The sequence below is a fragment of the Populus nigra genome, chromosome 4 (genome assembly GCF_951802175.1).
Source record: "Populus nigra chromosome 4, ddPopNigr1.1, whole genome shotgun sequence".
In the NCBI taxonomy this organism is placed as follows: Eukaryota; Viridiplantae; Streptophyta; class Magnoliopsida; order Malpighiales; family Salicaceae; genus Populus; species Populus nigra.
In genome coordinates, this window is record NC_084855.1 from 3074099 (window position 1) to 3095853 (window position 21755).

Here is a 21755-nt window from a genome sequence, read left to right on the forward strand (position 1 = left end):
AAAAAGAAAACATATTTTTAAAAATCAAACCAAATTTTTCTTTGATGGAAAAGTATTTATTTTTTACCAGAAAATATTTTTTATTTATTAACTTTTTTAATAACAAACAAATAAAAAAAATTAAATTTTTTTTTTTAAAATCACTTTTCAAATAAACAAACGAAATCTAAATCCTCTAGTAGGCAACTCATGTATTACCCTTGACAGTAGATCATACCTCAGTCGTTCATGAAATAATTTTTTTCCTATCTGGCTACTTGCTGATATCACTGAGACTTTAGGGGCAGAACCCTACCTGCTGCATCTTGCATTTAAAAGAAGAAGGTACGAATAAAGCGTGATGCAGATAAAAGTTACTCCTGTAATTTTAGCAGGAATTACCTGTTATAGAACGAATTGTCATTTTTCCCTCTCCTATGGTAAATCCATTTCCAAGCCAACCAGTACTGATTTTTCCAAGAGATTCTCTTTACATCACGATCCAAAGAAGGGACTATCTAACAGTCAAAACACATGCAAGTCTCTCTTGAATACTTGAGCTCACGGTGGTGGTGGACATGATAAGTATGATGACCACCAACACCCTAGCTCTACTCTCTAGCTTGAAGAGTCACGGAGATTTAACACTTTCGACCATAATTTTCAGAGTAGCAGATGCAATGATGGTTCATTGCTTGTTAGTGGACTAAACTCTCTTTTAGTGGTAAAATAATTGAGCTTTCCATGCACTTTATAACTTCCCAATATTTTAAAAGATCAAACCTCATGTGTGCTTGAAAGCTTACACATACACCTAGTTTAACTTAACGTTTTCATTCGTGGTTCCCTCCCCTCTTTGCAGACTAAATGAAGTAAACGTTAGATATGCTGGTTTTCTGGTGAATTAAACTAAACATTCCCCACCACATTGTTAAATCCTCCCTTGCCGAAAACAAAAACATGAAAAAAAAAACGAAAAAGACGATGGCTGCTTTATTTTTTTGTTCGTTCATTTTCAGAATACCAATTTCCTTCGAGGCAAGGGGTCTCCTTGATTGCATTTTCCCTTCCGGCCAAAAGCAGCGAGATCTCGGATGGTTTCGCCAATTAAATCCTTGAATACCAGTCTCTCAATATCTAAAACAGCTTCAGACATCTCAATTGGGCAATCTCCCCATCCATTAATGGTATCACCTGCCAGGTCCTTTCTAAGCACTCCACATATCACTTCAAACAAGTCATCTGATGCGTCCCTCTCCCGAATTCTTTGAAATTCTGACCAGATTTGTTGCAATGAAATTGGTCCGCTCTCAGGATTCGTCAAACTAATAGCCTTCCAAGGAGGCAAATGTCTCCTGCGATTCAGAATTTCCGTGATCGTGTCAAAAACAAGCTTTCTTTGGAGTGTTGACACTTTGGACGTGTCCTTCCCTTTAAGATATTGCTGCTTCTCTAGCAGCAGGAATATATCGGAGTCCTCAGGCAAATAATTCGAAGCTCGGAGGATATCAGAAATGTACATAAGATCAGAGTCATCGGAATTTGACTCAGCAGTTGAGATTGTTGTGCTCCAAATATCATCCTCTACCTCTACTTCTTCTAATTGATCTGACCAAAAAATACATAAATAAATAAAAATCATAAGCCATGAACGTCCAAAGTTATGATAAATTGGCAAGTCAACAACATTATTCATAGGCAGCGCTGTGTCAATTAAAATGTTCCTTTACTTGTAAGTTTTAACACAAAGGAAACACTGTCTACGTCAGAGTACAGACCATGACAGTAACAAAGGCTTAATAGAACTGACAGAGAAAGCAAACGATCATAAAAATAAAGATATGCCAGCTCCAAGAAGCCAGCTCAGCTCCAAGAAGCCAAGGCAGTAACATTGTGGGCATTATTAAAAGTAAGCAAGACAGGCATCAAGCATTCTAATTTGTTATGGAAGCCTTCAATGCAAACCTATCTGTCAGCTCAGGGAAGCGTATTCTTTTCTAAGCGGATAAATTATAGAAGAAAGAAGAGTACGGAGATCCAGGGTTTTTCTCTCTTTTATAAAGTAAAATTTCGCAGCAGTGCCTGTTTTGAGGCTCAATTTAAAGCTCCTTACTCATCCCAGTTACTCTGTATTTACTATTTAACGGTCATAAATAAGGACCACACAAGATACGCAGTCGTTTTCACAAATCCGATGATCATCATCACTCTATAAGCACTACCATCTCTCCACGTGACTGTACAACCGGAGCTCCTCTGCCTTTTTTACTTGAACCACCATCGCCTGCCTTTAGGGTGCTAAAGCTAGTAGCATAGTTTACCATGTTACTGAGTTGTAGCTAAGCAGCGACCCATTAAGCCAGCCCCCATGATCTATTTTTACGGTTCGATACCCCATATTTTAGGCACATTATTAGCCACTGACACGGTCAGTTGTTGATGTATTTTACTTGACTGCCATGGAAGGGGAGGACCACTACGGTAACTACAAGTACGTCTAGATATCTACTGGACTCAAATTTCAGCCCTAAATTAGAGAATCAGAAACTACGTCATAAATCTATTAAAGTCGATCTGTAAAAATCTAAGCTTTCAGAGAATCCTCTGGAATTTCTCGAACCGAGCAAATATTAAAACAGAGTGGCAGAAACAGGGAAGCTCTTACCTTCGAAATCAACGGTCCGTTTCATTACAGGTGAAGGAGAAGATTCCTCCTTGTAAAAGGACGAGTCGAGCACTGATACGGGACTAGGTTGCAACTCGCTGGCAGTTATCTCCGCTATGCTGTGGAGCAGCTTATCGCACCTCTCTAATAGATTTCTCCCTTCGTTATAATCCTCTAATTTCGACCTCTGCAGTCCCAAAATATTAATGTAATTAAATTTAACACCAGCTAACCAACAGATTACTTACAATGAGACTAAATAAATCCCTTAATTAATAAAATAAATACTGAAAATTCACCTCCATATCAGCGTGAGAAGAGGTGCTGACACTACTCTCGGAAAAAGCGGACAAGTCATCGTCTGCAAGGACAAACGATTTGTCATCCTTGTGATAAATCTCAACCGTTGGTTTTCTTCTAAGTGCCCGAGTTGTCGTCTGATCTAACCCAGTTTTTCTCGAAATGATTTTAGGAGATTGAACCGGAGACACTCTTCTTTGCTCGACCGAATCATTGCTAACTCTCTTCTGCGTTTCAACACTCAAAGGTCTCCTTCTACTGGGACTTCTACTGCCACTTTCGTTTCCCATTGGCGAACTCAAATTCCTACCTCTGACTTGCCCCCTTGCATTCTTTTCAATCTCTGGACGCTCGCGCCTGGGGCTCATTGCCGGCAATGTCTCAGCATAGTTTGGATCTCGACGAACACCAGATCTTGGTCTAAAACTTGAAATAGGCGAGTCGTTGATGATTCTTCCAGCTGGCATGTTCATTGAAGCCAGTGATTTTGCTGGCTTCATTAGGACGATCGGAGATTCTTCGTAAACGAAGTTTCTTTGATTAATTTGATTTGCTGGCTTGTTGGAATGTAGAAGGCCTTTGAGTTGCAGAGCTTCAAGGATATGCTTGAGGGTTTCGAGATCTTTCGATGGCTCATCGATTCCTCTCATTCTCAGCCTCTTCTCAATCTCACCATATATAGAAACTGTCTGTTTTGGCTCGGGAAAGAAATCAGCTGAATCAAAGAAGCTCTTCCTCTGTCCAATCCCTCTGTGTTGAGCTCTAGCTGGTTCAGCTCTCGCATTCCGCACCACATTGTACGCTTTTGGATCTACTGTTCTGCCATTTAGTTTCTGATCTTTAGCTCCTTTGCTTGAAACATTGCTTTGTTTGTTTTGCTGCTGTGTTTGCTTTAACTGAAAATTGACTCCATCAATGAATCGATACTGAAACAGCTCTCTGGAGGCTCTAGACTCCGAAGCAGATCTTCTCAGTTCAGGTTTCTTCATCTGATCAGGATCCGCGTCGTGCAATGGCTCAAGCCCCATGAGCCTCGCAATTACACTTGGTGATCGGCGTTGCTTGTCATTGTAGTCTGCTTGCTCTACGTTGTTTTCGCCACCATTGACTGACAAAATTGCAGCATTGGTACGGATCTCTCTCGGTTTAAGGCTTCCTTTCGCATCAAAAGTTGCTCTGCTATCGAGAGACAGTCTTGGAGCTTCTTTGCAGGATCTCCAGGATGATTTCGTGCCGTCTTTCAATTCAAATACAGGAGGAGTAAGATGCGATTTTGATTGAATCTCAACCGGTATTGGAGACTCCGGTGCTGCCGGCGACCGGATCTCCGTTGCCGGAGATTGCTTAAACCTGTCTGGAGAAGGCATTGATCTTGTTTGCTGCGATTTCTCCAATTCTCTTGATATCGCTGGTGATCCCATTGACTTCTCTGACTTCGGAGTAGAATCAACACCCTGAAAGTTCCCACAAATAATGACACACTAACGTTAAAAAAAAGAGATAAACAGAGCAAAGAACACATACTGGTCAGAGAGTAGACTATAGCTGACCATAGATGAAGGGAGACGTCTGGTGGCATAGAGGCGTTTTCCAGTGATAATCTGGTGACGATCAAAGATCTGTAGGAAGCCTGCCATGCAACCCATTTGCTTCTCTATGTGCTTCTCCATGTTCTGCTCTTGCACTATTCCCATCATTTTTTTTTTCCTATCTTTGTATACAACTTCTAGATTCCCCGTCAACACGCTCGCTCTCAATAAGGAAAGTCTTTGTTTCTTTCTCTTCGGAAAATACTTCACTCTCCAGACTTCATTTCTCACTCACTCAATCCCTTTCTCTCTATTTCCTGCGTGTCTTTCTCTCTGTGACTGCGCCTACATCAGCGTCTCCCGCTTTTCTGGTCTTTTAAAGGGTGGGCAAAGTTAAAGGTGGGGGGGGGGGTCAGGCGAAATGACTAGTTTTACCCTTTATTTACTACAAAAGCCTAATGAGTCTTTACTCTTTAGCAGTTTGGGCCTAATCAGGAAATGCCACTTGGTTTCTCCAAGAAGGGCAGGGCTTGAAATAAGTGTTCCCATTTGTAACGCACACATTGAGCTGACCACCTTCCGTGGGCTCTACGTGTCAGATGCCCCATTTTCTTGAGCTTCGTGGGTTTGAAAGACGACTTAGATTGACGCCCCTTTTCCCTAAACTACCCCCGATTAGTTTGCTCGTGCTTGAACGAAAGTTTTTCGAAAATTACCGTGGTATTAAAAAATAATAATTATTATATGTATGTATGATGTTAGGTAAATAACAATTATTATAAAAAGAGTTTAAGATGTAGCATGAAATAGGAAATTACTGTGCTCCGTCGACGCTTGTTTAGTGATCTGTCGGTCTGTATCAATTTTCGGAACGTTTGACCAATCACCGATGGGGTGCACGTGTATTGTAACCACGCCAAGAGAAGTGTACTGGTAATATTAACGCGAATCACGAGAAAGTAGAGAGTAGATAAATAAGGGGGTTTTACTTACCAAGGTGGATTGGACTTTGGGTAGCGAAACTTCATGTTGAAAGAAATAGCTGTAACAGGTTAATTTACGTTAACCCATGTAAATTTTAATTGATATTGTTTTGATTTAAAAAAATAATTATTTGAAATTTAATTGGGTTATGAGTCCCCTAAAAAAAGTTGCAAGTTAAAATTTTTAGGTCCTACTGTTTAGCATCAAATATTTTACAGATATTCGCGTTAAATATTCCACATGTAAAATATATTTTAATGTTTCCCTTGAAAAATATTTTTACATAAAATATACTTCTTATAAGTATTTTTTCAATGGTGGTTGTCATGGAAGAGAAGATAATGATAATAAAATAATAATGATAATAAAAAAGCAAATAGTGAGAAGATTATGATAATGATGATAATATAGCAATATTGATAACGAGATAACAATAATAGTAGAAAAAATGGTATTGATAATGGTGAAATAAGAGATGGTGGTAACATGACAATGATGGTTATAAAGATAGCGCGAGTTGGTCATGGTGGTAATAAAAAAGGAAAGTGGTAGTGGTTGATGAGGTGACGATGAATGTGACGAAGATGATTATGGTGGTGACATGATGATAATAGTGTAGAAAGTGGTTATGGTGGTTGATGAAGCGGCGATGGAGTTCAAGGAATGACAAGGGTTGTAGTGAAAAATAAAAAGTGGTTATTGTGGTGGTGCTGAGATGGTGATAGTATTGAAAATATTTTATAGTAAATAAACTAAATTTGAGAATTGATTGTAAAATAAATTATTTTACAAGAAATAAAAACAAAAAAATATTTAAAAAAAAACATAGAAAAATTTTAAAAAATACTTTTCTATAAACTACTTCATACTAAACAAACACTAATATTTCTTAAACCAACCCGTGGAGTTGCGGCGCCCGCTGCTATACACACTCACACCGTCCCCCCAAGCGGGACAGTTCATTATTCACCAACACTAGACACTATTCCAGTTCACTGTCACCAAAAGTTGACTGTCCAGCTAAAAGAGTCCTCCACGTGGCATATCACTTTGGTTACACCTTGGCAGAAATACCCACCAAAACAGGCGATGCCGGGTACAGTTTGAGAGAATCAAGGTGCCAGCAGTGCTGTCATAGCAATGTAACCCAGCCCGTCACGTAATATTTGCAGGTAAAGCCGGCTTACCGTCTTTGTTTTTATGTTCGAAAAAATATTTTTTGAGTTTTTTTTAAAATTAATTTTTTTTATAATTAAATTTTTTTTAATATGATAATATTAAAAATAAATTTTAAAAAATAAAAAATATTATTTTAATATATTTCAAAATAAAAAAATATTTTAAAAAATAATAACAAATAAAATCTTAATAATTTACTTGATATCATAAAATATATTATCGCATTACTATTTAATTATCCGTTAATTTTATTAGTGAATGGTGTATTTTTTAAGTTTTTATTTTAATATTCATTGTCAATTATATGATATAACATGTATGTTAATAAAAATAATAAACACGGGAAATACTACAAGAAGATGTGATAAAAATTATATTCAACAGCAATACAATTTTAAAAACATACATTATTTATTAGATTACAAGAGTAATAATATTAAAATCCAATAATATACATGAATTATTAGATAAAAAAGTTCTTGTTCTAAGATCATAATCATAATCAAATATCACATCTTTATTTTTTTATTTTTTTTCGAGTGCACATACCTGGATGTCCTGTATATATCCATTTAAATACTAACCTGGTCCGCGTCAAGAGATTCCAGAATCCAATTCATGCATGGAACAATAATCAATTGACTGACCGCACAAGAATGGATTTATATGCTCCTACATATATCTAATTACACGCATCTTCGTTTGTTAAGTGCCAGATAACATGCGATGAGCCGAGGAGCTTATCTAATTATTGACAAAAAAATAATCTGCATCTAATTTATAGACTCCGCTGGATCCATGCCATACAAATCTGATTATTGAAAACAAAAAAATGGTGTTAAAGTTATAATCATCTGTAGATAAACAAATAATAATAATAATAATTGGTGTACATTGACATCTCGATATAGAAGGGCGTGCTGTACAGTAGAAGCGGAGGAGCTTTGACATCTCGATCTCCAAGATCTACGTAAAACAGTAACATGTCTCAGATTTAGATTATCTGGAATTTGGCGGTAGCTTCAATTGGCAAGTTCCTAGCCAAGCTTAATCCAATAAGCTAGACCAGTCCAGTTTTGCCGCAACTCCATGTATTTTCGTTGATAGATCTCGAATTTGCGAGCTTTATCATATGATTTAGCTCTTCAAAAAATAGAATTTAGCAGTGTCTCCGCAATTAAAAAAATAAATACAAGTGAGATATTATGGTGCTCTAACTGCAAGTCTCTCAATTTGAGGGCCCAAGCAGTCAAATCCAAGACCGATGCGCAAATGATAAAAAATGGGTTACGGGTTATTTCTACTTTTGTCCTGTGCTTGAACTGTAAACTTTGAGTCACTTGGTATTGCTAGACTGATCCCTCGGAAATAGCTCTACTGAGCTCCAAAACGGGCATCTAGGTTGGTTGAGGCTACTGATACTGAGTCTCGCGCATAAATTTCAACAGCTGTAACAAGAAAGTCGTAAATTGACTGAGAAGTTGATTCCTTCTGTATATGCCAAACAGGGCCCATTGAGTTTCACTGTGATTTACTTTTTTGACATGGATTTATGATATAGGTGGGGTTTCAATCTGGGAAATTGAGGGTCAGGGCTGTCACCCCATATTCTCGATTGTCTCTGGGACGAATAGCCATGGCTTTTTGCGTTCCTGCATGTGAGTCTCTCTCGGTGTACATCTATCTATATAAGTTCTGCCTAATATCTCTTTCATGTCTTGTCTATGATTTGTATATCATATAAAAGAGCATCCAGCCTCCTCTCCTTTACCTTTTATCATATCCCTTTTCATTTAACCCACATGCATTTCAGATCTGCATCATACCTTTAATATTTACCCTTTTATAATTACACAAACGTCTCACCCACCTGATCTGACTAACCCTCCGACTGTAAGAGAAAAATTAAATTTATCAGTACAGCACAGTAGCCAAGTTCAAAAGTGGAAGCAGTTCCACCAAGAAAAAAAAAGGGTTCTAAGTGAAAACTTGTCCAGTTAATTAGTGGATCCCACATCCCTCTCAAGTCCCCATGCCCTGGTTACATGAATGTGGTGAGATGGCGCAGATTCCAAACTGAAACTCCCATGTTCTCTCTTACTGGCCCTCTCCCTCTCTCGCACACATTCCTTCGTATTCTAATGTGCTAAGCTGGGTTACTCATTCCCATCGCTCATCTCGATACAAAATGTACTTGTTTAAAAAGACTTAGCGGTTGGTTGGTCCTCACTCTATAGCCTATATAGCCTATATGAGATCATATGATGCATCTCTAGCTTGCTTTGAACCACAAATGTCAGCTACTTAAGAAGATAGGACGCCAAGTAGATGATTGAATATTCAAAACTTATCAAGGGAAATGTGCCCTTGATTGTTTTGTGCAAGAGCCCCATATGCCTAGGGGATGCCCTCAGCACTTAATTTATCATAAAAATTAATTGATTGGGCTAAATGGATTTGGGAATGCTGAAACAATCATGAAGAGATGAGAGATGAGGGAGTCTGATTCTTCTCTCTTGGGTATAGTAGTTGGACCGCTTTGAATTTTCTGACTCTATCCTAAAGTCACATGGGCGTTTTATATTATCTTATGAAATGATTGCCTCTTTCCACTCCAAATTTTGCCGCTTCTGTTTCGATTCCTATCTAATTATATTTCCCTCCTAACTGCTGGCGAAGGACAGGTTTTTATTTTATTATTGTTATTATTTGGAAGCAAGAAAATCAACTAGCCTGCTGGCTAGAGCTCGCATTGCAAATGTCTTGTTTCAGCTTTCAATGGCTACAACTCTCCTTAATGTTACGCTTGGTTTATCACAACTGTGCCGCTACGTCCACACTTGATGGGTAAAAAGTAACCTTTTTTCGTCTTTTTACTTTGAGTGTAACCTTTTATTTCTTGATTTAATTGATTGAAGGAACAAAATGCTTAAGAAAACATCTGCTACATGCATGAAGTGGAAACTAGCGGCTTCTTTCAAGTTTTCCAATTTCGGTGGGTGAACTTGAAATGTTATTAGCTCTGTTATGTCAAGTCAAGAAAGGCTTTTAATCTGAACTTTGTGGTCGAATAAAGAATGGGTATTGACAAGACCTCTTATTTCATAAAAGAAATGGGGGTATTGACAAGCTAGCCCTTATTTAGATGCAGATTATTCAGATCAAGACTCGAGAGTTGGCATCTTTGTCTTCTAGCATGGGAAAGCTAATAATATTCCACTTTCTTCCCTCTGTCCAGCTTAGAATCTAATGACAGTCTACAACACCCATGTCAGTTTAGATAGATGGAATATGTGCCAAGCAGACTCAAATGTCACAATTATCTGAGATTGAAAGCACAAATTCTCCTAACATGTGCAATGTTACCCAGTTAATATTTTTTTCTTATTCTCTACGAGAATGGGAAGAGAAGGAGAAGGGATTGCTTTAGCTTGAGGCATGCACATGCATGATGCATTAGCATGTTTTTGTGCTAGATCTTGCTCCTTAATTATCTATCTCGAATCCCTCAGAAATATATCTCAATTATCAAACATTAAAAACCAAGCTTGCACTAAAATACAATGATTATTGCATCATCTCAAGTAAAATAGCCTCTTCCATTGAAAAAAAAAACAAGAAAACAAGAAGAAGAAGTGAAATAGCCTCCATAACCTCGCACGTTGATTCTACACTTTGGTTCATCTATCCCATCAAACAGTCAGAAGTGTCTTGAATGCATCTTCCAGCGGCACATTAATGGAATAAATGCGTTCTTGTCCACAACCTTCAGGTTTACATATTGATTATATATTAAAACCAGATACATGGATATTGCACAGCATGATTTGTTTTCGATCGTTTACATGAACTTCTAATCTGATGCACAGAACATTCATGACTTTCACTCCCTGGTGACTTAGTTCAGGATTTCTTTCAAAATCAAGGTTTCTATATATCAACAAGAAATTCTATCTACTAACGTGACAACATTGCTTATTAGAGGTTTTGATTTTCAAAAGAGAGCAAACGCATTCCAAAGATCCTATACATATTCTATATTCATGATTCTATCAAACAAGATCAGGAGAGGGGGGAGGATAGGACACGAGCATGTATATCCGAATGAATGACGTGGTTACTCGCTTCCCATGTGCTCTGGATAAGAAATAATAAAATTAAGAAGTTACTTTTATTGGGGTATTTCTCCTAGCCCTTAGATTAGGGTTTTTTTTAGGCATTAACATTATTTAGATGGTTAATCATTAATATCTTCTTAGCTAGAACCTACCTTAATTAGGATTATACATTATTCATATTCTATTTGTACCCTCTATCAGGAGTATATTTTGCTCTACATTCCCCTCTTTTCTTTTTCAAAACTAAGTCTCTACCCTCCTGATCAATAGACCCTATATATATATATATATATATATATATATATATATATATATATATATATATATATGTGTGTGTGTGTGTGTGTGTGTGTGTGTGTGTGTGTGTGTGTGTGAAATAGGATATCTGTGGAGAATTAGGGTTCACCTTTGTTCACGATCTCCAAGACCTAGTAGCTAGATCAGGGATTAGGATTTGAACTCTCTTTTCCCTCGTTCCCTATCATAGGCCAAAATGCCAGATGATGCTACAAAGTGATTATAATGGTAAAAAAACAGTTGCAGGTTTATTAAAAAAAAAAAACTATATATGCGGATGGATGTGTATGTTTCCATTTGCTCGGGAAGCGTGGCCGAACTGCCAAAAGTAGTGGGCTTTATCATCGATTCATGCTCACTTCACATGGCTGCCCGAACCATTTCCCTCTCTCTCTCACTTTCATTCTTTCAAGGGAAAACGGCCTCGTTGAAGAAAGCAAGGAACATGGAGTCACTGACTCACTGTGGATACTTCCTATGATGATCATTTGTTAACAAAATATTTAGCAATCTTTAGGTCTTCCAATGAAACTTAGGTTAAAATTTATTAAATCGATGCACTTTAATCATATACTAGCATTAGTGACGTAATGCCAGCTTTAGTTTCCTAGTAATAATAATCTAAAGTGAGATGAGTTGTTTTCTCCAGTACAGACAACGATCCAATATTTCAAAATTAATCTGCATTTGGTACGTCGAATTTAGGAATATATGAACAGATTAAAACTTATATAAATTAATCTGCCTAGTTGTCGGTTTCTTTCTTTTGTTTTCGTTTCTTTTTAGTGGAATAAATATAGGCAGAATTTATAGGCTTCACATGGATTAGTAGCCGGTCACTTCAGCTCTTTAACATCACGAGCTGTGTTTTGCGAATATTTTTTTTTCCCAGATTTCTATCGAAACGAAACTAGATGTTGTCATGTTGTTCCAAGGTTGCATGATACTTTCAAGCAAAACACTGCCTTTATACTTTTAAAAGAGGGGAAATTGACAATAAAGGAGAGCAAAAGTTGAAGTTGAGGACGATAAAATCCATAAAGTGATTATCGACCATGTCATTGCAGGTGATGCAAGATTAACTGGTTCTCTAATCAAAGGCAGCAATGTGATGAATATTTGATTTTAGCTGTGTACAGTTGCAATGTCCAGTACTCGTTCGGTCCAAAAATAATACTAGAGTAGGTGACTGTTTAAGTTGATTAAGGAAAAGTGGTGTAAATTGTATTCTCTCAAATTTAAATGTTTATTTTTGGTTAAAAAATATTATTTTTTATATTTTAAAATTATTTTAATATATTGATATTAAAAATATTTTTTAAAAATTAAAAAATATTTTTTAAATAAAAAATATTTTAAACCGTCATCATTACCACAATTCTAAATATAGACGAAGCAGCACTATCACTGTTATTGCTGGAGATCCCGCACATATGCTGGTCTTGGCATATGGTTATATTCCTATCAGATTGTGAGTCGATAAAAGTAAGTTATGAGTATTTTGCGATGAAATGAATAGTTACGATCACCGGAGCTTCTTATCATCCCTCGGAAATTGGGACGCACTTCAAGGCTTCGAGCATCCCTCATTGGACTTTTTTCCTTCTTCAAAAAATTCAGTGCAGTTCGGGCCCTTTTGTCCTCGTTTCGGCTTCGCACAGTCCGATGGATGCAGGCAAGAAGAACACAGTCCACTGTTAAAAGCCCATCTTCTTTTTCAAAAAACAGTACCTGTATAGATCAACCCAACCCAACTGTAGAAGTACACGTCATTCTTGATCTAAAAAAAAAGTCAAATTTATTTTTCTAAAATATAATATATTTTGTATGTTTTTGATTATTTTGATACGTTAATATCAAAAATAATTTTAAAAAATAAAAAAAATATTATTAATATGTATTTCAGTATAAAATATTATTTGAAAAGCAATCACAACCACATTACCAAACAAATCTTCGAGTATAAAAATGTTTTTTTAAAATTAAATATGTTAATTAACGAAACAACTAAATGATGACGTGGGATTGGTTTAAATTTTCAAATAAATTCTAAAGTAGGTTGATATATTATTTTTCAAACCAGGTTTATGCATTTTGTCTATCTATTTTTATTTAAAGGAAAAAATATATATATGAACAGCGGGTCGTATGTGAAATGAAAAAAAATAATATTGTCTCCGTTTTAGCTGGAGCTCGAACCCGCAACATGTTCATTTTACACGCATTAACAAACTAAGCTATGCGATAGAGATGATAAAATGCAATAAAAACAAATATATTAATCTGATTTACTGTTTATATCTTAGTTTTAAAATCCAACTGGTCCAAGACCCGGCTACCCCTTGGCTGGAACCGGGTCGGGTTTATGAAAAATAAAAATGTTAAAAACCTAGTTAACCCGGCAAGACTCGTTGGCTATGTTTTTATTTTTTACCAAAACGACGTCGTTTTAATTTATAAAAAAAATATGGTTGATCCGGGTGACCCGGTCAAAACCTGTGACCAGAGCCTTGGGCTGGATTTAAAAAAAAAAAAAAGTTGAAATAATAAAGTTATTTATAACTCAGTGACTGCAATGTGATTGTAGTCTATGAAAAAAACAAATTGACTAGTCTGTAATTTCAAATATATTTAAATAGTCTTTAATTTAATTATTTTTTTCTCTAAAAATGTCTTCTTTCCTAGATAAAAAAAAAAAAGTTTCACCTTTCCAGATACTATATTCACCGCTCCATTATTTTTATTTTTAAAAAAAAAAGATTGAACCAAGACAAAATATAACATGAATGAAATGATTAAGTTATATATATATATATAAACAAGGTTTGAATACAAGAAGGAAAAAAAGATGGATCAGGGATTGATTATTTGGTTTCATTAAACTTCAAGGACTAGCTTATGATTGACTAAATAAAATAATAATAATTTCCAAACAAATATAAAAATGTTAAGGGAAAATAAATAGAATCCCTTTAAAACCTTGTGAACTGTGTGAAGCAGTTAAAAGCAGATTGTTACACTTACATCAACCTACTCCGGAGTCCAAACTATAACTACCGCTTTCCCCCACGCTCGACCCATCACAACGAGGACCTGCTATCACGCAATGGTCACGTCTTTGCTGGCCCGGCCCAGCCCAGCATAAGCGATTGAAAAGCATTCCAGATTTAACCACTAAACGACCGTGGTTAATTTAAATTTAAATTTACATGAACTAAAAATAAATTAAAAAATAAAATTTTTAGAGGGGAGGGGTTTTATTTTATTTATTAAACATTGAATGCGTTAATTGTTATATAATTAATTAATTAATTAATTAACGCGGAATATAGTAATAGGATATGAAAAATAATTTCTCAATAAATGTAGTGCCTAATTGAAGGTAACAGCGTAGAGAGTTCCTAGCCTCAGTAATTGCACGCTAAATAGAAAATATTCTGACAAAAAAAAAAAACTCATGGTGCACAAATAATTAGAGGGTGAGAGGAAAAACTAAGGAACAACGGTCCAATGAAATTGCTAAAGTGTGACAAAATAGTTGATAATACTAAGCGTGAAAGCGGTTTTAAGCTACTATCAAATGAGCTAATCCATACCGGAAAAGTTTTTCAAACAATGAAGAAGGCTGGGAACATAGAGCCAGCCAATCTGCGTAGAGATGTGGTTATGAGCCTCAGCCCAACAAAGCCGTGTTTCTGTTCTTTTGCAATTGTTATTCCCAGTTCAGGCCACCTTCAGTATTTTCTTTTCTTGATTATTTTCTTCTTTTCTTGAGCATAATTACTTTTTTTATTCTTGCTTGAATGGTTTTATTTGTTTTTGTTTTTGTTTTCAGTCCAAAGTTTTCCAGTCAGTCGTAGTTTAAAGATTTTAATAAATCTTCTGGGCAGGAGTCGATTTTTTTTTTCAATAAAGAAAATGGTTTTTTTTTGGTTGTGACATATTTCTAGTGCTGATTTTGTCCAATACATGTTTGACAACGTTAATTAAAAGTCAAGAGAACTGGTCTGATGTAAAGCATAATATGATGGCTGTTAAGTTTTTAAAGCATGAATCTTTTGTTGTAATCCCTCCAAAGTTTGATGAATATATCTTGTATTGTTGAAGGTTTGGTGATTCTTATGTTTGTGTCTCTGTTGATTGATGTCCATAGATGACCAAAATTTAAATGATGCTTTTTTTGGTGAAAATGATATATTGGGATTCAGATCTTAACTCTAACACTTTGTATGCTTGATCTGCCAATGCTTAAGATTGTATCCTGCTTTACTGATCTGATCCTTTATATCATCGATCTGCTGCAACAAAATGGGATTTTTGAGTGTTTATTGGCAGGTTTGGGAGGAGTCTTGTATAATTTTCTTCCTGTTCATTCTTGTAATGATATTAAAAGATGGCGTGTGGATACAACTCTAATTATTGTTTTTGCTGAAGTGAATGTTTGTTTTCTCAGGTTCAAGCTCGGGAGACTCTTGAAACATGAAGTTTAAAAAAGGGAATCTGGTGGAGGTTGTAAGAAGAGAACACGAGTCATGTGGCTCATGGTTTCCCGCCAGTGTAGTTTCAGCCCGTGGCAATTATTGTAAGATTAGGTATGAATCACTTTCAGACAACAACGGAGAGCCAGTCATGGAGAAGGTGCACAAGGAGGATGTCAGGCCTCAGCCTCCTCATAAAAAGAGGAAAAGATGGATTGTTGGTGATGCTGCTGAGATATTTGATTTTCAATGTTGGAGAGAAGGTAAAATTGCGAAGGTGTTGAAGAATAACCTTTTTGTTGTGAGACTGTTTGGGTCCATCCAACTTAAAGAATTTCATGAATCGAATATAAGGATTCAGCAGGCCTGGCGTAGCAATAATTGGTCGGTGATAGGGAAGGTATTTTTTTTCCCTGCTTATGCTTTGGTTTTTTACTAGCCCTCTCCATTTTTTTCATAAACCCGTCTCCCCCCATGGATAAATGCTAGTTTAACATACTTTGAGATTGTATACTGCATTTTGATCTGCAAACTGAAAGGTTGACATTCTCCTTTTAATTTCATTGCATGCAAAAGTTCTCGAGAGATCAGTTTAATGGTAAGCTTTTCTTACCTTTCCCGTATGAGACCATTTAGCACGAGTGCTTCTGCTTGTAAACATGCGTCTTCTGACTTTATGAAGCCATCTTTTGGTCTTGACGTATTCTTTCACTGCAATGTCTCATATAACCAGTTTATTTCTGTGTTAAATCCATGTATTTTCCAGCCATTCACTTCCATACAGCCTGAAGTCTTCTTCGGTGAACCAAGTTGTCATGCTGCTCTTGATAGAAGTCTTTGTTTGCTTTTAGTTTGCATTTTGTTTTCCTCTGCTGTGAATTCAAACGCTCGTATGAGACCAGTTACGATTTATTTTGAAGAGATTTGGGTCACTTTATTCTTTTAGTCCTAATGGTAAAAGTCTCTGACAAATTTTGTAGGAGAAACTGTTACTGATATCTGAGTAACTTCAATTGCAGGTTGCCCACAATAAAGAATATACCAAAAATTGTACAGGAAATAAGCCAAAGCCATGCTTACGAGAGAAAGATGGACAGAAACACCTCAAGGATGGACACAATAACATCAAAAAGGGTCTTGACCATCAGCATCTCGAAAGATCTTCCAAGGACCTGATTTCTTGTGTGGGAGGATGTCACAAGCAACTTGCGAGGAATCTTCCTTTGTTTAAGCGGGAAGACAGCATATCTGCAGAAAAATTAAGAGTGGATGAGAAATTTAAGGGATCTAGCGAGATGAATGCCAAGGTGGTAAAAGCAACTACTGAGTGGTTATTTACTTCTCCCAAGCCTCGTTTGACTGAAGATAGCAACCTTATAAGTTCTGTTGCTAGTTGTAGATCCAATGGCTCTGTGTATTCCTCCAGTCATAAATTCCAAAAACCATTGGATAATACATCCCACAACTCAGATGCCGAATCATCATTTCTTTCCTTTTCTGTCATCAAGCGTTTAACTCCTTGTTTTGAACAAAAGCAAGGTGCTGAAATCCATGAACTAGAGTTTCACGCTTATAGGTCCACTGTGCAGGCATTGTATGCTTCAGGTCCTTTAAGTTGGGAGCAAGAGTCGCTTCTGACAAATCTTCGCCTGTCCCTTAATATTTCAGATGAGGAACATCTACTCCATGTGAGGCAGTTATTGTCTACCCAAGTCCTGTAATCTTCTTCTTCCCCTAGAATTCTTTCTTTGTATGTCTACCCATAGATAACTCTGAGATTGGTTCCTGTGGATGTCAAACTACTTGTAGTTTGGGATTGTGGTGGTGATTGTTTTTTTTTTGGAAATGTATTAAAATAATTTTTTTTTTATTTTTTAAAATTTATTTTTAATAATAGTAGCATATTAAAATAATTTAAAATCATAAAAAAATTAATTTTTTTTAAAAAAATTCAAAAACAAACACATTTTTAATAGCTGGTGGTGTCGTTGAAACTTCTGATTGTATATCCATGTAGTTCTGAAGTATTGTAGTTTCCATTCCTGAAGGTCGGTAGTGATAGAAATCCTTGTCTTGTACGTGCTGATGGAATTTAGCAGCCCCTCTAGATGAGGTTATTTGTACAAAAAGAATGTTTTGGTCGAGTCAAAATTAAGCTTGCTTCCATATTACATTCGATGCATAGAGCTTGCCTTGCACATATGAAGTTCCTTCCAAGCATCATGCTTTCTCATTTTCATCAGGCATCAAGACTACACAGCTCAGCCTGTGGTTTTATCACAGGTGAGGGCTTTTATAAGATGGGTAGGAGGATTTTGCCTGCAATTGGTGACCAGTTATGAAAATTGTGGCGTGTTTTAGGTTCTGCTTCTTGAAATGAAAATCAAACAAAAGCAAGTTGGTTTCTGCAACATCAATCTATCCTACGTTAAGTGTCTGGAAGTCCCGGTGCAATCAGTTCTACAACAGCAGTCTCTTTTGAAGTGATATAAGATCCATCGTATATGGAATGTGCCTCTGTATCAGCCTGATTCAACATCGGATTTAGGCCTATTAGGATTTTTTGGTCTACTAAAATCAATAGTGTCCCAACCGCTGCTTTAAAACAACAACGACCTCCATTTCTGACTCGGTGTGAAGAACTCATGGAACCCCTCGAGTCAATCTCGCTTCAAAGGAATATTAGAGGCTATTTAGTTTTTGAAAATGGTTGGATTTCTCATGAGGAACTCACATTTATTCACATGCAGAATTGAGTTGCAGCAGACTTCCTAAATAACATAGGGTGAAAACGCAAATACCGGTTTATATATAGTCTTGCAATGCCTCTTCTCATTAACGCATTCTATTAAACGAAGTGACTACTGTACAGCCAGCCAACCGCTTTCTGGAAATGCAAAAAATCCCTTCAATGATTCTCAATAGCTATTAAGAATTTGTCAAAGAATAAAAATAACCACTGAAGTAACATTTTCAGCTTGCTGGATGGGAGGATACCACTTTCACCTACTCAAGAGACGGAGAATCTCTGGAAAATGACTTGATTTACAATTTTATCATAACCCAAAGCTTCACTATTGCAGTGCAAAAATTCAATAACCATTCGCTAAAGAAATAAAAGTGCTTTCATATTTTCCTAGATCTGTTAGATAACATGTCTTGAAGCTTCCAGCAACAAATGTTAAGAGTGCTTCAAATCAGAGTATACTGCACCTGCAACCTTGTGAATCCTGGGGCCCCTCAAACCATCGATCCCACAAGGGGTTTGCCGGGCCATTTGTTCTGTAATGGAAGAAACCAATGAATGAGCATGATGGGCGATAATGATAGGTCATATTAGGAAAACAAGAGGGCATATTTGAGTTGTTAGAGAAGTTACAGTGAGAGTAGGGGATCAGGTATGTTCTCAACATTGCGCAGCAACCTGAGGAGCAACAATACAACGTGTTTCAATCCTAGTAAAATTCTTTAAAACTTGGAGAAGAGGCTGGGGAGCTATTGAGCAGATCCCTTAGTTTTGAAAATGAAAATCATTTGTTATACTTACTCTTCACACACAATTGATAAATTATCTGTTTTCTCAAGCTCCTCCAACTCTTCCTAAAAAAAGTTGATGAAACAACAAAATAAGATGAATCCAGAATACACTCCAACACTGAGTCCATGCCAATGACGCATAACTTGTATAAAAAAGAAGAAATGGAGATGATAATGCACCCACATTGATTTGCACAACATGGTTTGGAAAAAAACTTTTGGGTGTGGAGCAAGCTCAACCCGTACTGATAACCTCCACATCAAGACAGTGGGAAACCCTAATATACCAGGTGAAAAGAAGTTGTCTTTGATTCAAGAAATATAGTCAAGAGTAAATGCATAAACCTGTAGCTAGATAGTGATTTTCAGAGACATGTTAATCTTTTATCGCCTTTTCAAATTCTCCAAAGATCCACAATGTCAATGGGGGTACTTAATCATAAGCAAACAGTTGTAACTAGCTACAAGTATATAACAGAAATGCTTCAAACCCGTACTACAAGCAGCTGAAGGACTAAACTCTTCCTAACCTAAGAGCCAAAGCTCAATAGCTATTTTTACGGTATACAAATAATGAATTTAGCATAACAAGTATAACAATTACGCCCTGCATTCTTTAATTTTTCCATGAGTCCATTTTCTACACAATAAATTCCATACTTTGAGGTGACTTTCAGTCCCGCACGAAAAATCGCAACATATTAAGCTCTGCTAATTTAGATAACATAACATTTTCCACTTGCATTGACAATAGGAACTCAATTTCAAATTTCTTGAATTAACCATAAAGATTCAATTTTCCTATACAATCGTCTAGCTTACTCCAAAGTTCCCAGCGATCCCTCATACCTCCCTTTTCATGCAATTCAATCAAAGCCAAAACCTTTTTCGATGCCAATGTCCAGTCCAGACCCAGTCAATACATTAAGCATAAACCTAAGCCAATGTCCAGTCAACGGTCTTACATGCTAAAAAAAGGAAATAATCTAAGCATCGTCTTTCGCATCATTTCCAGTGATCTAAGATAGAATAAGCTAAGGACGCAGCAACATTCATAACGAACAATATTTTTCCTATAAAACAAACCTAAAAGGCACTTCTCATAGGCTCGCTCTGACATTTATTATGTCCATCCAAAAACAAAAGGCAGAAAAATGACAGAAATCGAAACCGACCTCCAAAAACTTCATTTCTTGCTCCACGCGCTTCAGCTCTGCAAGAATCCGGTGCTTTCCTCTCGTATCAGCTACCACTGACGCTCCTCCACCACCACCAACTTGTTCATCAACCGACGAAGCCGTTTCAGACTCCATTTCTTTTTCCGGCAACAGTTAAGTTCCCACACCTCAAATATCACTCCTTTCTCTTTTTTCTTGTATTTCGAAATATCCCACTTCACCGCATTAAATTGAAAACAAGAATCTGTTAATACAACCCTGTAGATTGATCTACAGCCAAACAGAAGGCAGAGAAAATGTCCCTCCGATTCTTCGACTTTTCTTTATGGTAGGGGAGTCCACCTCCTCGAGGCTCTGGCTGTTTTTATTTTATTTCTTTTTTGAGAGGGCAGAAAATACAGCGACTTTTTTTCTTCTTTCCTTTGAAAGCTGCTTTACTTTTGCCTCAAAATGATTTTTTTACTTTCACCACCCAATTCCATATTAGTCCCTTTACTCCTTGAATTTATTTTATTGAGACCTTCTACTTTCCTTTCCTTTCCTTTATTTTCCTTTTCTTTTTCTTTTTATGGTATTGATTAGATCTCTATACTTTATGTTATGTCTATGATATGGTCCCTCCATCAATAGTAATATGATGAGTTCATACAATATTAATCTAATTAATTAAATAAAAAACTAAAATCAATCATTATTTCACTATAAATTCACACATTAAAATTATTATTTTACCCTTGATAACACGAAACTCATCACTTAGTTATTAGTTAGAGAGGTAAAATGATCTTTTCCACTAGATTAAATTATCATTTCAAAGTTCAATATATATATAGGATTTTCACTTTTTAGCTGTCCAATAAAATTATTAAACTACCCTTGAAAGCTAAGTTAATTGAATTTAAGAAGAGGGGCTTTTCAAGCATTTCAAGATTTTTTACATATTAAGATACTCAAATCATCTTTCAAATTAAAATTTCTTAAAGTTAAGGTAAATGTCATTTTCATTATCTCATATAGATTTTTTTTATAATTGGCAAGTTAACTTGGGACATTTAATATTTTTAATACAAATATAATATTATTTTTAATAAAAAATTAATATTTCGTGCAATGCACCCTTTAACAAGTGGGAGGTGCACACGTTATTTGAGCAGCACTTGTAGCACCTTCCAATAACCAAACACCAATATTTTGTTGTGATGTTCAAAGTGTCAAGCTGTCCTTTTTCATGGTGGTAAGATGTATGTTGCCTCCCCCTACACGGTGTAGCTCCTACAATGATTTTTCTTCTCCTTCTCTTTCTCTCTCTCCACCCTTGAAAGTTGAAACACGTGTTATACTTGCAAAAATTCATAAAAGCGTGGTCATTTGTTAATTTTATTATATTTTATCCTTATTTTTTTATTGTATTAAAATTAATTAATTAATTTTTTTAATTTTATCTTTTGACATTTGATTTTTTTTATCAAATTTGGTCATCATTTTTTTTATTATTATTTGGTTTTTTCTTA

The 21755-nt window shown here is 36.1% G+C and overlaps 3 protein-coding genes across 5 annotated transcripts; 1 reads left to right on the forward strand and 2 right to left on the reverse strand.

Annotated features, from left to right (window-relative positions):
- Window positions 1-847: 847 nt before the first annotated feature.
- LOC133692178 (protein LONGIFOLIA 1) lies at window positions 848-4842 on the reverse strand. Its single transcript, XM_062112922.1, has 4 exons — window positions 4495-4842; window positions 2944-4398; window positions 2645-2831; window positions 848-1587 (listed from the first exon to the last, which is right to left on the reverse strand). Exons 1-4 carry the CDS (start codon window positions 4639-4641, stop codon window positions 995-997), a joined length of 2382 nt encoding a protein of 793 aa, XP_061968906.1. The 5' UTR covers window positions 4642-4842; the 3' UTR covers window positions 848-994.
- A 9676-nt stretch (window positions 4843-14518) lies between these two features.
- Window positions 14519-17399, forward strand: LOC133692180 (uncharacterized). 3 transcript variants are annotated; one of them, XM_062112926.1, is made up of 3 exons: window positions 14519-15386; window positions 15505-15929; window positions 16549-17399. In XM_062112926.1, the coding sequence occupies exons 2-3, from the start codon at window positions 15531-15533 to the stop codon at window positions 17248-17250; spliced, it is 1101 nt and encodes a 366-aa protein (XP_061968910.1). In that variant the 5' UTR covers window positions 14519-15386; window positions 15505-15530; the 3' UTR covers window positions 17251-17399. The 3 variants fall into 3 exon arrangements, with proteins under 3 accessions (XP_061968910.1, XP_061968911.1, XP_061968912.1); XM_062112927.1 differs by having other exon boundaries at window positions 14519-14788; XM_062112928.1 differs by having other exon boundaries at window positions 14519-14772.
- Window positions 17400-18413: 1014 nt separating this feature from the next.
- Window positions 18414-20659, reverse strand: LOC133692187 (guanine nucleotide-binding protein subunit gamma 1). Its single transcript, XM_062112936.1, has 4 exons — window positions 20242-20659; window positions 19077-19129; window positions 18909-18953; window positions 18414-18811 (listed from the first exon to the last, which is right to left on the reverse strand). Exons 1-4 carry the CDS (start codon window positions 20377-20379, stop codon window positions 18727-18729), a joined length of 321 nt encoding a protein of 106 aa, XP_061968920.1. The 5' UTR covers window positions 20380-20659; the 3' UTR covers window positions 18414-18726.
- Between the last annotated feature and the right edge of the window lie 1096 nt (window positions 20660-21755).